Source organism: Mesoplodon densirostris, chromosome 14 (genome assembly GCF_025265405.1).
Source record: "Mesoplodon densirostris isolate mMesDen1 chromosome 14, mMesDen1 primary haplotype, whole genome shotgun sequence".
NCBI lineage: Eukaryota > Metazoa > Chordata > Mammalia > Artiodactyla > Ziphiidae > Mesoplodon > Mesoplodon densirostris.
Genome location: NC_082674.1, coordinates 19916126 through 19932240, shown reverse-complemented (window position 1 = coordinate 19932240; position 16115 = coordinate 19916126). Strand labels below are relative to the sequence as shown.

At 50.7% G+C, this 16115-nt stretch overlaps 2 protein-coding genes across 3 annotated transcripts in view; one reads left to right on the top strand and one right to left on the bottom strand.

Annotated features, from left to right (window-relative positions):
* Nucleotides 1-4944: 4944 nt before the first annotated feature.
* Nucleotides 4945-7995, top strand: POMC (proopiomelanocortin). The gene is made up of 2 exons (XM_060117670.1): nt 4945-5076; nt 7339-7995. The coding sequence occupies exons 1-2, from the start codon at nt 4945-4947 to the stop codon at nt 7993-7995; spliced, it is 789 nt and encodes a 262-aa protein (XP_059973653.1).
* Nucleotides 7996-10703: 2708 nt separating this feature from the next.
* EFR3B (EFR3 homolog B) overlaps nt 10704-16115 on the bottom strand; it is an 88974-nt gene continuing 83562 nt past the window's right edge. For both annotated transcript variants that reach the window (XM_060117666.1, XM_060117665.1), the window contains exons 21-23: nt 16003-16109; nt 14617-14666; nt 10704-14174 (exon numbers count right to left, since the gene is read on the bottom strand). In XM_060117666.1, coding sequence (XP_059973649.1) covers nt 14069-14174; nt 14617-14666; nt 16003-16109 — 263 coding nt within the window. In that variant the 3' untranslated portion in view covers nt 10704-14068. The remainder of the gene's footprint in view (nt 14175-14616; nt 14667-16002; nt 16110-16115) is intronic.

Here is a 16115-nt window from a genome sequence, read left to right as displayed (position 1 = left end):
GGTGGCTGGAAGGAGAAAGGGTGTTTTAGTTGAGGGAATAGCATGGACAAAGAGGTGGGGTTTTGAGAAAATAGTGTTTATGGGAATGGGAATGTTGTGGATGGTTGAAGTGCCAGGACACAAAATGGAGAGGTTGGAGATGACCCTGGAAAGAGGCCAAGCCCAGGTAGTAAAGTACCTTATTTACTCTTAAGGAGCGTGAATCTCTCCTGTGGCCCAAAAGAAAAGGATTGCTGAATATAAAGCCAATGTCACCAACCAGAAATTCTCAAGGGAGTCCTGGAGTCTAAAAGAGCATCTGATTGGGAATAAAGAAAGTTCCTGCAAATGACAAATTAAACAAGCGCCTTGAAGTTCAGTTTAGTCCCAACGCTCCTGCTCGCCCCTGCTGCTCCTCACAATTTGCTTTTGCTTCTTTACTCCAGGTTAAGGTAGAGACTCTTCCATTGCAGGTTTGAGTGCTGTCCTCTCCTCCCTGGCCTGACATGTGAGACTAGCACCAAGCCAGACCTCCAAGACCAGGTTTGGAGAAGACTGAGAATCCCCAGACCACGCTATCAGCTCATTGGCACAGGGCAAGTACTTCAGCCACTCTTCACAGAGGACTCCCTCCTCCCTCCGTTAATAGGCTAAGGTCAACAGCACTTTTTCCTTGGGGTTTAGGGCACAGGAGGGAGCCTGCCAGGGACTAGGCTTTGCAGAGGAGGCCCCAGTGGGACAATGCAACACACCTTCACACCCCCAAGAAGGCAACGTGTCCTGGGCCTCAGGTGAGAGACTCCTGACCTTCTCTGCCCCTGGTCTCTCCAACCTGTTACAGAGGGATTGTGACTGCTTGTGACATTTTCACATCACAGTTTCCAAACGCTGGGGAAATCTGAGGCATCACAGACGTACTCCCTGGGCGGTGGTATTTACCTCCAAATGCGAAGGAGGCAGATGCCAGCCCAAGCACGTACACAGGTAACTTCACTCTCTCCTCAATGACCTCAGCGGGCGCGTTAGACCTGCCCCACACCGGGGTGCTAAGCCTCCCGCTTGTCCTAACTGGAGACCCAAAACCATCCTTAATTAAGTTCCTTCCTGCCCGCTGCCAGGTGTGCCCTTCGGCAGGACAGTGTTAATTCCAGCCTCCGGGGGCAGGGATCCAGCCTTTCCGGGCACGTCTGCTCTCGCGCTCAGCCCCTACCTGGAAACCCCCTCCTGCGCCCCACGGCCCCCCTTCCTGTGGACGGGGGAGTTGCCTGTTACGCTGCCGCTGCCGGTAAGTTCACTCCCGTCCAGCGCCCACCCAGGCGAGCCCCGCAAGTATATAAGGACCGCGGAGAGCGAGCGGGACAAGGCGGCGCGAAGGAAGAGAAAGGGGAAGAAAAGTGACCGAGAGGCCGCCGAGCATCCTCGCCCCGGCGCAGCGGGAGTCGCCCGAGAGCAGCCTCCCCGCGACAGGTAGGGGCGCAGCGGCGCGGAACCTCGCTCTCATCCCCGGACCCCTTGCGCCTGGGGGCTCGGGATGCTCTCGTCCAGCTCCGATCTCAGAGGTACCTTTGCCTTGCCGCGGTCCTGAGTTCTTTGAAAACTTTCTGTACTGGGTGCCGCGTGGGAATCCGCCGGCAGCGAGGCGGCGAAGCCCAGCCTCTGGACGGTGGGAGAGCGGCTGCGACGGCTGAAAGTGGTGCCTTCCACGAGCTGGCAGCCATGTCCCCCCCACCTGGGGAGGGGGGCTGCTAGGGCCCCTGAGACTCCTACCGCGTTCTGGGGAGATCTCGGGAGACCCAGTCTTTCGGGTTTTCTTCTGATTTTCTGGGTAGGTGTCACTTCTTAAAAGATACCATATACTATAGCGTACATTGATGTTGGAAATGGGGGCAGAAGAGACGAGGCTAAAAGTCACAATAAACTCCCTGCATTCCAGACTTGTTTGGATTCAGGTTTCTGAATCCTCGTTTCCCTGTCCGCCTCAGCGCACCCGACGGGGCCGCGCTCTGATGCAGACATGGCCTCCTCTACGAAAAGCAGCTGGTGTTAAAAAGAGGTGGCCCGGATGGGAACTGTCCACGGTCCTGAACCACCCCGTCTCTTCCCTCAATAGGACCTCAGAATGGACCTTCTATCCCGCAGACCCTAGATTGCAGGGCAGAAGCGGCCGTAGGAGCCGATGGAAGCTCAGGCAAGATGGAGGCTCAGGCAAGGTGGGTTCCCAGTGAGGGAGACAGAGCCTGCAGGGCATTTGGATTCCCCCCAGTTCTTCCTGAATAAATGGGGAGGGGGTGGTTCCCACAGAATGGCTGGAAGGAGCCAAGGAAAGTAAAAGTGTGCATTGGTTCTGTCCATTGTTGAGATATGTACAGACTATGGCTTATGTAATGACTTAATGTTCCTTTGACATTCTGTTTTAGGACTTGATACGTGTGTATCATGGTGCAAGGACAAAGCTCTGCCCCTCTGTTCCTCTAATCTTTACAGAGGGCATGGCCAGTGTGCACTTTTATAGTAACAAACAAAATGTTCTGGGTGGTGCGGGGTGGGGGGAGGGACTGGGAGTTTGGGGTCAGCAGATGTAAACTATTATATACAGGATGGCTAAGCAACAAGGTCCTGCTGTAGAGCACAGGGAACGATGTTCAGTATCCTCTGATAAACCATAATGGAAAAGAATACTTTAAAAATAAAATAAAATTTAAAAAAACAAAAAATGTTTTGTTTAGCTCATAGAGAATTCACATACACAAATGAATTTCTAATAAGTGTAGTTCTATTATAAAGTTAAGGTCAAGATTAGCAAATTCCAAATTTCTACTTATTTTTCCAAGCTTTCAATTATTGGACACTCCCTACGTACAGAAAGCACATTTGACATCTCCCTCTTACTTTATTGCTTTAAAAAATAACACAATGTGGTATTTGTTTTTTGTTGAAAAATAGAAAATATACAGAAGCAGAAAGAAGACAAGTTGCTTTCAGGGAGCTATCTAACTTTTTAGCAGGAGATTGCAGCTCTGAGAGGGTGGGGAGTGAGAATGTCACCATGTTATGGTGACATTAGCCAATGGAGCAGGAGAGGAAATGCTCTCTGAGGCTTTTCAGGAAGGTCTGAAATCATGAGGTAAGTTTTTAGAAAAATGAAATCATTCCAGAATGGCCAACTTTGAGAAGAACTGAAATATAGTTGAGGGGACTGTCAGACCTGTATGATTTTACTTCCTTCTTTACTAATATGTTATTTTACAGTTGCCCATAGTGATATAAAACTGCCATTTTTCTGCTTCTCTTGTAAACCTGGGCATTTTTTTCTGACCGAAATGCGTTGTGTGGTCTCAGAGCTTTAACATAAATTGCCTTGTCCACCAAATTCAGGCTTTGTACTTGAACTGGAGCACCAAAAGTCTACAACAGGAGCAGTCTGTCCCAGGTCACAACTGGACACCAAGGTTGACCAATGTTCTCCCAGTTGCCCTGAGATGCTGATAGGCTAGGTTATTGGCTGCCAGCACCACCTAATGGCTGCTCTGAAAACACTCAGGCTGTGCTTGGCAACCATTCAGAAGGGAGCCCTTTTGGCTCAGCTTTTGGGGGAAGGAGTGGGGTGGGACTGAAAGAAGGAAGTGGCTTCCTGAAGTAGACAATGAGAGCCAGGGGGAAATTTCACTTCCAGAGCCTTCCCTATAAAAAAGATTTGGCCCATGCCTCCACAAACAGGAGATTTCTTTAGGCAGATATTTTTAAATTAGGAGAGACAATTAGTCCTCCACACCTTAATGTGAATTACTTTTCTTATCTAATTAGGTTTCTTCCTAACAGCTGGTTGAAAAGATCTTCTGAAATCTAAAATGATTGTGGAGTTGTAGGTGAGCTGATGACAGAACTCAGGGTCATTTCAGAGGGCTGACCTTCATGACAGGGGACAGGGCAGTGTGAAAGCTAGAAAGCTGGGGAAAGAGTCAGATACATGGGGCAAAAGGCAGCCTTGATTCTTCCCTTCACTGCATCCTGACCCCTTGAACTCAGCATCTGACCAGAGGTACTTCCTGACTTCTCTGAGAAAGAGTCTTTGGTAGGTATTCACAATGGGAGGTAATTCCCTTCTGCCCTCTGTGACCATCTCCTTCCTTTCCACACCTACAGCATCTTCAGGTCCAGCTATTTCAGACTACATTTGAGAGACTCATAGAACAAGAGGTCTGACGTGTAATGTGTTCAGGAGATGAGCCAGTTTTAAAAGAATGGGTCTGATTTAAACACAAATCTCTTCAAAGTTACAGGGGCCTGAGAAATAGTGATCCCCTGAGTGATTTGTGTACAGGACATCAAATTGGGTTGGCTGAGGTTTTGGCTTAACTGGACAGAGATTTTATTTGCCTTTATTTAAACCTACTATTCATAGGAAACAGGGTTTCTGAGGAATAATAGAATCCTGGTGGAGAGGAGTAGACCATCTCAAGCAGGAGTTTCAGAGTGCTTTGCCTTTCCCAAGTTACTCCTTGGATCTGGAGTGTTAGAACTATAGTTTCCTGAAGATGGTAAAACAGAAAAGCTCTGTGCTGTATCAGGAGAACTTAGCCTTACCTTGTCATGAACATCTAAGTCATTGTCTCTCTCTGGGCTTTAGTTTCCTCATCTCTCAAATAAGGGGCCAGACCAAATGACCCCTAAAATATCTTCCAGCTCTAACATCCTTTGGGGTCTGATTTTTAATAGGAGATAAAGGAGAAGTTGTACATCGTTTCCCCAGGTCCCACTGCCCTCCTCTCTATTCCAACTCACACGACCACCCTGCACACCAACCTGCTCCTTGAGCTTGTCCTCAAAAAGCCTTGAGCTCCACAAATGAGCGTATTGTTAATGTTGGCTCACGGTCCTTTCTGATGAGTGGCCAACATTGTTCTGCTCCTTGCAGGGGTCCCATTAATCTTGTTTGCCTCTGCAGAGCCTCAGCCTGCCTGGAAGATGCCGAGATTGCACAGCACTTGTTCGGGCGTCCTGCTGCTGGCCTTGCTGCTTCAGGCCTCCATGGAAGTGCGTGGTTGGTGCCTGGAGAGCAGCCAGTGTCAGGACCTCACCACGGAAAGTAACCTGCTGGTATGTGGGCTGTGGCCGCCATCTTGGTTTGGGTATCAGATGGGACTGGGGCTGGGACAGCACAAAGAAAGGGGTATGGGGAACGGGAAATTCATTCCCAGAGATATGGGTAAGTCATCCAAGGGCAGGAATAGACCTCCAGAGTGAAGTCAGAATTGAGCCAAGGAAGGGAGGAAGCAGCTTCAGGGAGATGGGTCTGGTCCCCAAGTTCTGCTTGATTATCTTTACTTCCTGTCCTGTCTTCTTGTATAGAGACCCACTCCATTTAAGCTATTTAGAGACAGTGCCATTAAAGCAAACAATACTAACAATAATGATAACAATAATTGCTCCCTCAACTGATCCTATACTTTCAATCTTTTAGCCCCCAAATTATTCCTTTTTTTTTTTTTTTTTTTTTTTGCGGTACGCGGGCCTCTCACTGCTGTGGCCTCTCCTCTCCTGTTGTGGAGCACAGGCTCCGGACGCACAGGCTCAGCGGCCATGGCTCACGGGCCTAGCCACTCCACGACATGTGGGATCTTCCCGGACCGGGACACGAACCTGTGTCCCCTGTATCGGCAGGTGGACTCTCAACCACTGTGCCACCAGGGAAGCCCCCCAAATTATTCCTTTTTAAATAACCTCATGTCACTTGCCATTTCCATTCCATTTTTCTTCCCTTTCTATCTACTACCAGTTACAAAGCCAGGAAGGTAGTACTATAAACCATCTCTAGAGGGAGAAGGAAAAAACCCTTCAGCAGCCTTTCCAGAAGCATATAAAGGCCCTTTTTGCCAGGCTGGAACTCCCTCTAGGTCACCACAGTGTGTGTGTCTATGTGTGTGTGTGTGTATTTGTATTGAGAGGCATACATGAGAAACAATACCAAGTCAAGGCAAAAGACACGCTGCTGGTGTCTGTGACTGAGTTCCATCCTTCTGCCTGTACCTGCCTGGTGAGGGTGCAATGCATATCACTACATTCTGTGTATTTTGTCAGTAGAGAAGCTGAGTTTAGGTGAGGAGAGAGACTTTCTCAAAAACAGAGCAGGTTGCATGTGGAATATAAAATAGAAATAAAGAGCCTAGGGAATCCTGTGAGCTCTAGTTCAGAGAGACCCAAGAGACTCTTGATCGGAGACACCCATTGCCCAGCCTCTTCCGTTGAGAGCTCACCAGCGAAAGAGCACTGGCCGTGGTCAGAGCCCATGGCTTCTAGTCCCAGCTCTGTCACCAATGGGCTGTGGAACCTTGCCAAGTTCCCTTCTCCTCTCTGAGAAATTGGGTGTCATTATGTGTCCAGGGGAGAGGAGTATGAGACAATTTTTGTTTTCCACTGTTAATATTCTGCAGTGTTATAATTCTAAATCCCTGGAGTATGAAATCCCCAACTCAACAGAGGGGGTGGGATCATTCTGTTCCCTCCTTTGTTGTCCCCAGTAACTGAAAACTCAAGGCTGCAGCCCCAAGGTCATTTTCCTAAGCAAACGTGTGCCACAGTTGTCTAGTTTCAGGGAGAGGAGACACAGGCTCCATGACCCCTGCAACGGAAATAATCCTGACTTTCTACCCTTCCCTCCAGTCAGAAGGTGACAGGGAAGTGAGACACCTCTTCCCAAAGCTCACTGATTGAGGAAAGTATAGGATCAGCTCAGAAGACTTGAAAGAAAGTGCCAGATGGGTGTGGGAAAGTTTGGAGGGAGATGGCTGGGGGAGGGTATGAGGTAGGTTTGCAGACCACTGGGGTAAGGTTGAGGCATTATGGAAAATACAGGCCCTAGAAGCCTGGACTTCTTTTCCCACGTTGGGAGATTCTCTCCCAAATTTCAACCTGATGCCCTTCCCAGACCGAACTGAACCATGTTTGTTTATTCACGATTCATTAAGTGCCAACAACTACCACCCACCTGCCATTTACTGATGAATTCCTATATATCTGGCTTATAAGGTTTAAGACGTTGACCCTGCCCACAAAGCTACGGGACAAGTAAACCACCGAGTGGGACAGGGATTTTGTTGTAGCTGCCAGGCAGGGGTACCAGGGGACAAACGAGGCGCTGCCCGAGCTGAGTCTCAGATGTCTGTGGGTGCTCAGAGGCGGGGGTGGGCAGACGTCCTCGGCAAGGAACCCACAGTGCACTGGCGCCGCTTGTGCGGCCCGCACGTGCGGAGGGAGCAGGTGCAGTTTGTGGGTGGTGAGGGCGCCGCGGCGGGGGGTAGGGGCCGCGGGGCGCGGGGGCCGCGGGCGCGGGGGCCTGACGCGCTCGCCGCTCTCCAGCAGGCGTGCATCCGGGCCTGCAAGCCAGAACTCTCGGCCGAGACGCCCGTCTTCCCCGGCAACGGCGACGAGCAGCCGCTGACCGAGAACCCCCGGAAGTACGTCATGAGCCACTTCCGCTGGGATCGGTTTGGCCGCCGGAACAGCAGCAGCGGCGGCGGCGGCGCGGCCCAGAAGCGCGAGGAGGAGGGGGGGCCGGGGGGCGAAGGCCCGGGGCCCCGCGGCGATGGCGCCGAGCCGGGCCCGCGCGAGGACAAGCGCTCCTACTCCATGGAGCACTTCCGCTGGGGCAAGCCGGTGGGCAAGAAGCGGCGCCCCGTGAAGGTGTACCCCAACGGCGCCGAGGACGAGTCGGCCGAGGCCTTCCCCCTTGAGTTCAAAAGGGAGCTGGCCGGGGAGCGGCCCGAGCCGGCGCGCGGCCCCGAGGCCCCGGCCGAGGGCGCGGCCGCCCGGGCCGAGCTGGAGTATGGCCTGGTGGCGGAGGCCGAGGCGGCCGAGAAGAAGGACGAGGGCCCGTATAAGATGGAGCACTTCCGCTGGGGCAGCCCGCCCAAGGACAAGCGCTACGGCGGCTTCATGACCTCCGAGAAGAGCCAGAAGCCCCTGGTCACGCTGTTCAAAAACGCCATCATCAAGAACGCCCACAAGAAGGGCCAGTGAGGGCGCAGTGGGCAGGGCTTCTCCCCCTGGGAAGTCGACCCCAAAGCCCCCCTTCCTGCCCTCCTGCTGCCTCGCGGCCTGGGTGAGGACTCGCCCAGGCGGTGATGGCACCAGCTATTCCACCTTTTGAAGCTGTCTGTAGTTAGGAAATAAAACCTTTCAAGTTTCACATCCGACTCTGACTTTGAATATTGACTGGGCGAATAAAATAAAAATGCTTATCCATCAAATTAAGAGCAGCACATATTGAAGGAGCGATAGTGGTTTCCATGTGACCAAGTGGTAGTATGTTTCATAGGATATAGTGGGAATGAAAAGAAAATGTACTTCCCACCCGTGACAAATGGGTCTTCAAGGGGTCAAATAGTTTGGGTGATGGCTCAGTATGGCTACATTTCCCACTCGCCATTGGATGGGGAAGGACTGCTCAGCTGGCTGATGTGTCAAGAGGCAGGATTCTTCCAAGTGACCCTGCTTTCCAACCAACTCCATGAGCCAGCGGGAAGCTGATGAAGCCCAACCAAAACTGGGAGGACGCTCTGGGCTCAGGTGGCAAGCTGTGGTAATGCCTCCGTGAATCTAGCCATGTGGGACCTCGGGCAAGTTTCTGAACTTCTCCAAGATTTAGTTCTCTCACCTACTCCTTTCTTCTTGACTACTGTGAGGGCTACTGTGAGGGTTAATGAGAAAATGGATGGGATCATGTTATCACCGAGAGGCTAAATGGGAGAGCTGAGGGTTGGTATCAGTTCCGATTTGACTGCCTTATCAGACTCCTCTCAGATATTCTCAAACACAGGGCCTCACCCACATAGACACACACCCATGGAGACACATCTGTATAAATACAACACAAAATGCACAGATGCTTCTTCCAGTCCCTAGGGCTCGAGCCTTGAGGTGTGACTATCTTTTCCCCCTTGTCATGCCCAAGCTCTCTCCTCATGTTGTCCAGCTGCAGCCTTCTCTTCATTCTCAGCGCTCGCGGCTCAGGCCTTAACAATCCTAACAGCTTCCTAACCAACTGGTGTCCTTGTCTCCAGTTGCCTTCTTCCCCAATCCATCGTACACATTCTTCAAATTAATGTATACAAAATCTTGCTTTCTCCATATTCCCTAGCTCAAGACAGAAAACAATCACCCCACCCCTACTCTTCCATCAATTCCAAACTATTGGGCATGGCACACACAAGGGCCCTTGTCCATCAGTTTCACTCTCCTTACCAAACCCCACTTCCCCTGGTCTTCTCACTCTTCTCCCATCCTCCTCCACTCTCTGCCTGGAATTCCCCACCTTCCCCCTCCATTTGGAATGTTACCCTTTTTTCAACATGAGCCCAGGCTGAAGTCCACTTCTACTGGGAAAGTTGGGATCTCTTGCAGCTGAGCCTGCTCATTTTCAGGGTTTCTGCAGTCAGCCCCTCTGCACTGGTGGGGGGGGGGGGCATGCAGACCAGCTCAGATGGGAAGCTTCTTGCTGCACATATGTCTTGTGCTTTTCTCTCAGGGAAACTCTAAGTTCCACGAGGGCAGAGGCCAGGGATTGTGCTTCTTTTGTATGTCCCCATGATGTTTTCACAATGTTGGGGCCACTGGTTTGCAGTCACACACATTTACAATTCACAAGAGACTCACAGACACTGATACACAGAGATGCACATCTCCATGTCAATTGCATCAGACATACCCAGGGATGATGCAGATCAAAGCCGGCTGGGGAACATTTCTGTGTGGCACTTCTGTATTTACTCCCATATTTTGATGATCTTAGAAGTTCACAGTGAAAGAAAACTGGAATGCACCTGGGAAGTCCTGATGCAATCAGAAAGCCAGACTTTTAAGATAAAGTCTCCCTCAATGAGGGTTATATGAAAGGGGGCTAGATTCTAGTCACTGTAATGAAGAAATGGCCTAGGCCTTCCCATCTGAGGATGCTCCTATGCTGGGAATCCTGGGCCTTGTGTTTACATCTTGGTCGCATCCTTTCCCTTACCCTCCCTTTTGAGGCAAGTAAATAATGATAGGCGGAGGTGGCTAAATGTCAGTGATTAATACTGGTGGCATTTTCAGATCCTGTTTGCATCTCAAAAAACCATTTACTTTAAAGAAATCAAATAGACAACTGTGTGGTGACAACATTAACATTTATTTGAAAAGGGCATCATGAAGGCTCATTGGGAAATCACGACTAATAGTCCTAAAGAATAATCTTGCTAAGAGTCCTTCTTCCTACATTCCACCCCCGCCCCCCCCAATCCTCCGTCCCCTTCCTTAAACTAATTTGATTCAATGAGTTCAAAATACAGAAAACCGCCACAGGCACTAATTCTGCACTCACATATAAATACGTCAGTTATTATATACATACACTGTCAACTATGAACTACACTATACACACATGCACGCGCACGGGCACACACACACTCAGCCAGGTCATGAACGTCTAAATGGACACAGACATGTTACAATGTATGTGTAATGCTGCAGCATTTGTGGATTTACAGCTCTGCACTCCACAGGCCAGAATCAACAGCCATGGAGGAAGAGCTCGAAAGGGGAAAGTAATGGGCTGGGGTCCCAAGGGTCCCTGAAGGAGAAAAGACCTGGTCAACCTGGTTGGTGCTAAAGGAGAGCACGGAAAACGGGCCGCAGAGCCCCCTCCCACAGGCCTGTGTCCCCTCCCCACTTCCCCAGCTGGCAGGCCCCACCAAGACCATCCTTCTGCAGGCTTCAGTCCTAGGCCGGATTTGGGATACGGGGTATTTTAACTAGAAGATTTCTAGGGTTAGCGAGATGAAGAGGTAACACACTTCACTAAGCCTTCTCCCCAGACATAAGGAAGCTGCCTTATTTCAGCACAACTGCCTGCCAGGGTCTGTGGGTCTGGAGAAGTGGGCGTGGCCTGCTCAGAGGTGCCCACTTCCCTGTCTACCATCAAACTTAATATTCAGCCTAACAGCTCAGGTCTAGTCTTTTCCCACAGGCCCCAGCTGGCCAGCTGCCATTTCATGGTCATAAAGAGGAACTGGGAGAAATAGCCTCACTTCTCAGTGAGACTCTCTGTACCCAGGTGAGAAGCCCCAGGGACAATGGAATAGCAACTGGAGGGTGTCATGACCCAAGGGCCCCTAGTGAAGCCAGGAGGTCTGGCCTTTGAGGAGTCTAAACAACTGCAAGGCTGTTCTGATTCTTAGGCCAGTTGAAACATATCCTCTGGGACTGAGAACACCCAGGGCAAAGCACAGTACATCTGGGACCCCTGCACTTCAAGCACTTCAGATGGTCCCAGCCCCACCTTTTCACTGCTCATGCATCAATTCTTATGCTTGAGGCGGAGGGCTGGACAGAGGAGAATGTCTGAGGACTTTTCTCCTTCTTCTTCTGACCCACTCAGGCTACTTCTCTGGGGAGGAGATGTTTAGGAGTCAAGAAATCACTTATTTCTACTTTTCAAAAAGAGGAAAATGGGAACAGGCACAGGCCATGGGGGACCACTTTGCAAGGAAAACCGGAAGGAGCCTCCAGGGTCACACTGGGGCTCTCGTCTCATCTGCTTCTTATGCATTTATGTGACTCAACCAAGTTCACTGAAATTCCAAATATATCCATGCTACTGGGTTCTGTCAGCAGAGTGCTAACCGACCCTACCCCTTGCCCACGAGGAAGAGTCTTCAGCAGTTTTGGGGAGCGACTGGCCTGGGTGGCCTTGCTGATTAAAATTCACAATAGAGGGGGGGATAGCAAAAAGGGCTGGTCGCTGGACACGGTGCCACCAGACGCCAGCAGGCTTGGAAGGCAGGAAGAGTGATGCTAGGCTGAAGGCTGGGGTACCCACCAAACTCTGCTTGCCTTCTCTCCCAGGGCTCGGGAGGGCAGGGGTGGGTGAAGGAGGCTGCTTAATTTACCATGTAATTGTTCCAGTTAATGTTCATCATGAACTTTCTGATTCTGAGGCATTTTGGCCAGAATCCATATTCTACTCCATGTCAGCAGGCAAGTTAATATTCTACTGAGTGTAAGTTTAAATTGAAACCGAGAAGGAGGGCACTCAAAATGTGGCCAGGTCTCCAAAGGAAGCACATCTTTGCTATGTAGCGGTGACACAAAGAAAAAGCTGCTTCAGACAGAGGAAACAGCAGTGAAGTAGATGAAGAGATGAAGAATGGGAATCCTGCACCTTGTTTCTTCGATCTATTCCCAGGGTGGGGATGAGGGAGAGACAGCTGATGGACATGTAGGTCTCTGGTTCTAGTGCTAGTTCTAGAAAGAGGCTCCAGGGAATGACTCCCAAGTCCCAGAACCAGGGCCCCAGGGCAGTGCTCGGGGTGCAGTTGCCATGGGGGTGGACCCTACAGTCAGAGAAGCACCAGAGAGAAACAGGGCTTCGCGACAAAGCTGAGCAGGGAAGAAAGATGGGAAGATCCAGTGAGGAAAAGACACGTTTGTGGCTCAAGATTTAGATTTTCTCTGAAGCTTCTTCCAAAGGTCATTTGTCTTCAAGTTTGTTTCTAGTTATTTTAAATTTGGTTTCTTAATAAAGAGATATTAAAGTAAAGAGAAATCTCGGTTCATGCCTGTAAAGTTGGGTTGAGCATTAGCCAAAAGCCACAGAGCAGAGCCAAAGGCTGTGGCGGAGGGGCGGGAGCCAGGACCCCTCAGCCCTGTAGTCATGTAGACCCTCTGGAAGCCACAGGCCCACAGCACAGAGGCAGCAACCAAGGGGGGAAACTATAGGAACGAGGGTCAAGCAGCCCCCATACCCAACAAGGTTATTGTACACGCAATAGGAAAGTTCCATGTGTTAAGATTCTCCGAATTTGGACAAATACACCTATCAGCCCTGATAATCAGGCTCTCACAGTGCATCTGTGTAGGGCCACACACAGAGGTGTGACCCGAGGGTGTCCCGAGAAGACTGCCCTCCCCTTAGCAGAATCAGCCCGCTTCCGACCCCACCCCACGCTGCCGAAAATTGTACCTCAAAAGGGGTTCCTTTGGGTCAAGAAATCTACTCACCCTCCCTCTTTTCAAGAGCAAATTCTCCAGGAAGGAATCATGTGACCATTCTCACCTTCCTGTGAGTCATATCAGCTCAGAAAAGTTATGGGAAGTTAGACTGGAAAAGAAGAAGGAAAGGGCTATTCTTGGCCAGAGGGCCTCAGGAAGAGGCCCAGGTGAGGTTCTGCCAGAGGCAGCTCACATGGGGGGCCGCAGGAAGAAGAGCATCAAAGCAGGAGAACTCAACTCAGAAATACATCCCTCTGGACAAAGGAGGGGAGATACAACAGAGGGACGCAGACTTGCCCACTTCTGCCCTCTGCTCCTCGACAGGAGGCTGGCCCGAGCTTCTGCTCCCTGGCCCAGTCGGCCAGCCTGGGGACCCGGGCTCCCTCTATCAGCGGCCTGCTGGCCCCCATGGTGTCTCTACCCCAGCTTCTGTTATACAAGCTCAGTATTAATTAACAATAGAAACAATTCACAAAGAGGCAACTGGCAGGGTGAGCAGGGGAGTGGAAAAGACACCAGAGACTTGAAGGCCTTTGGACCCTCAAATGGGGAAGGAGGAGGGGACACTCTGGAGGAGATCAGTGCCCCATCTTCCAGCTCTCACAGGCCACTGCTTTACAGGAGGAGTTGGCCTTGCTTCCTCCTCCAGCTTCCTTTGAACAACTGTGTTTCTCTCTAGTTCCCTCCTGGGGGAATGGCAGCTGCACACCCACCCCCGTGAAAGCCCTTCACTTACTACTCTAAGCAGGAGTTTCCTGGGACCTCAGCCTCTCTCTGGAGACCCCCAATGACTCTTGACCCCAGGATGACACAGAGGAGGAGACAAAGGGCACAGGTAGGATGCTTCTTGGCCCCAGAGAGGCACGTGGCCGGATCTCCCTCAGGAAAGACAAAGAGGAAGCAGGGAGGCCGAGAGGGGGGCAGGGGGGCCCAGGGCTCCACCTTGCTTAGCTGTCCAAGGTGCTTTTTCTCTGAGATCCCAGTTAGATCTCCATGGCCTCGAGGTGGGCGTGAAGGCGGGCCCCTCCCTCAGGCCCCACCCTTCCGAGAAGCTGTGTCTTGGAATTCAGTATACGCACAGATCGGGAAACTTCATCTCATAGACGGGGATGGAGTGGCTCTGAGGCTGGCCATAGGCTGCGGTGATGGTTCCTGATGGGCTTGGTGGGGGCCTGGGGCAGAAACACACGGAGGGGAAAGGCATGAGGACGGTTCTGGGGTCCCGCCCCGTGCAGCAGAGCAGCTGATGGAGGTTTCTCTTTGAATAGGGACCAGAGATTTTGTCACTCCGTGGTTCCCAGGTTTCAAGCTGTTCTAGAATCTTCAGCTTGAAGTCAAGCTTTACTGCAGGCTCTACAGTGACTCTGTTGCTCTAGAAAGTACCAGCTTGTGACACTAGGACCCCCGGCTCTTTTCCAGGGTTCACTGAGCTGTCTCTTTCTCCCTTCAGTCTCTGTTTCCTTATCTGGGGAGAGTTGGTGGCCAACTCCGGCCCTGGAGACAGAGGCTGGGGGCAGGGAGGGCTGAAGACAGGTGTGAGAGGAGGACTTGGGGGGAGGGGTACCTACACTGGGCCACAGAAGTGGGGATCCCCTGCCCACGGCTGCCACTTACCGGATGGTGATTTCAAAGATCTGATTGAGTTTGCTCTGCAGCAGTGATGCCTAGACACAAACAGAGGGAAAGTGAGCCGGGGGCTGACTCCCAAGTCCCCCTGCCCAGCATGCACTGAAAGTGCTGGGCAGTTGCAGCCTTAGGAAAGAAACCAGTGTGAGCTCGTTTTCAGCACTTATCTGTGGACCCTGGCGGTGGGTTCAGATCAGAAAGAGCTGCCCAGCAAAGGCCTGTTGGGGACAACACAGAGGCCAGGAACCCCAGGAAGGACTTCAGCAAAAGTTCTGGAAGAGCCCTTAGCTCCTCCAAGTGGGGCAATAGGGCCTGCTGGGCAGAGTCAGGAGGCTCAGAGCTGGTTCCAGCTCTTTCCTTAACTCCCAAGGAGCGGTTGTACAAAGTTGGTGCATTAGGGAAGATGTTCTCTCTGGTCCCTTCCGGCCCCACCTAAGTCCATGTACACAGAGAGTGAGATTGTGCTCAACTCTGAGCTCACGAAATGAGCAGCATCTACCTCTCAGGATGGGACAAGAGGTTAGCATAATAGAAGCCCAGAAAAATGCATATTATACTTACATGTATTTTTATATATAATTTATGTATTTTTTATATATTACTATATATAATTATTATAATATGTGAGAAGTTTATGTATATATATTTGAAATATATATAATAGAAAATTACATGTGTTTTTATTGAGAGGAAAAAGTACAATAAAATATAAGTTATTTGTAGACTTTGGATGTTTACAATTATGTTTCATTGTTACGAAGATGGACACTGGGACTAACAAATCCTGGAATATAATTTTCAAGAAATGTTTGTGCTCTTCCCTTAGCCATCTATTCGTCTTTCTACTCATCTGGCGCCCTCTCATTCAGATTTCTTTTCCAGGGCCAGGCCGTTCCATTCCACCTGCCGGGGTCCCCCAGTTGGAAGTGGACCCTCTAGCAAACGCTGGCCATCTTTCCTGTGCCATGGCCCCCTCCCCCCTCACCCCACAATGTGACAACCCTAATGGCAACAAACTCACAGAGTTGTCATGAGAAGGAGATAAGCTAATAAATATAAGATGCTCTGATGAACAGCAAGTGCTACTTACATTCTTGCTCTGATGATTATAATTATTATAATCTATCTATTTGGTACAGGAGATCCTGAGGTCAGGATTTCTCCCTTATATGAAAACTGTGACCTCTGGAGGGGTGTATGACTAATAGCCTTTAGGTTCATGGGGAAACAATGTAGTGCCAAGGCACTGTTGGGATCTAAACCCTAATTTCTGGATGACAACAGTACCAGGATCTCCTAGAAACTCAGTCCTGCCCTGGACCCACATCCAGTGTCTGTCTGATCCCGGGAGGGGCACCGTTACGTCTCACTTACCCGGGCCCCGCAATGCGCTGCAATCTCCTCAAAGGGCGCCTTCTGGAACTTCTCCACCACCTGTCGCCGCCGTTCACGTTCCTGCTCCTCGACGGCCACGCTGTCCACTGCGC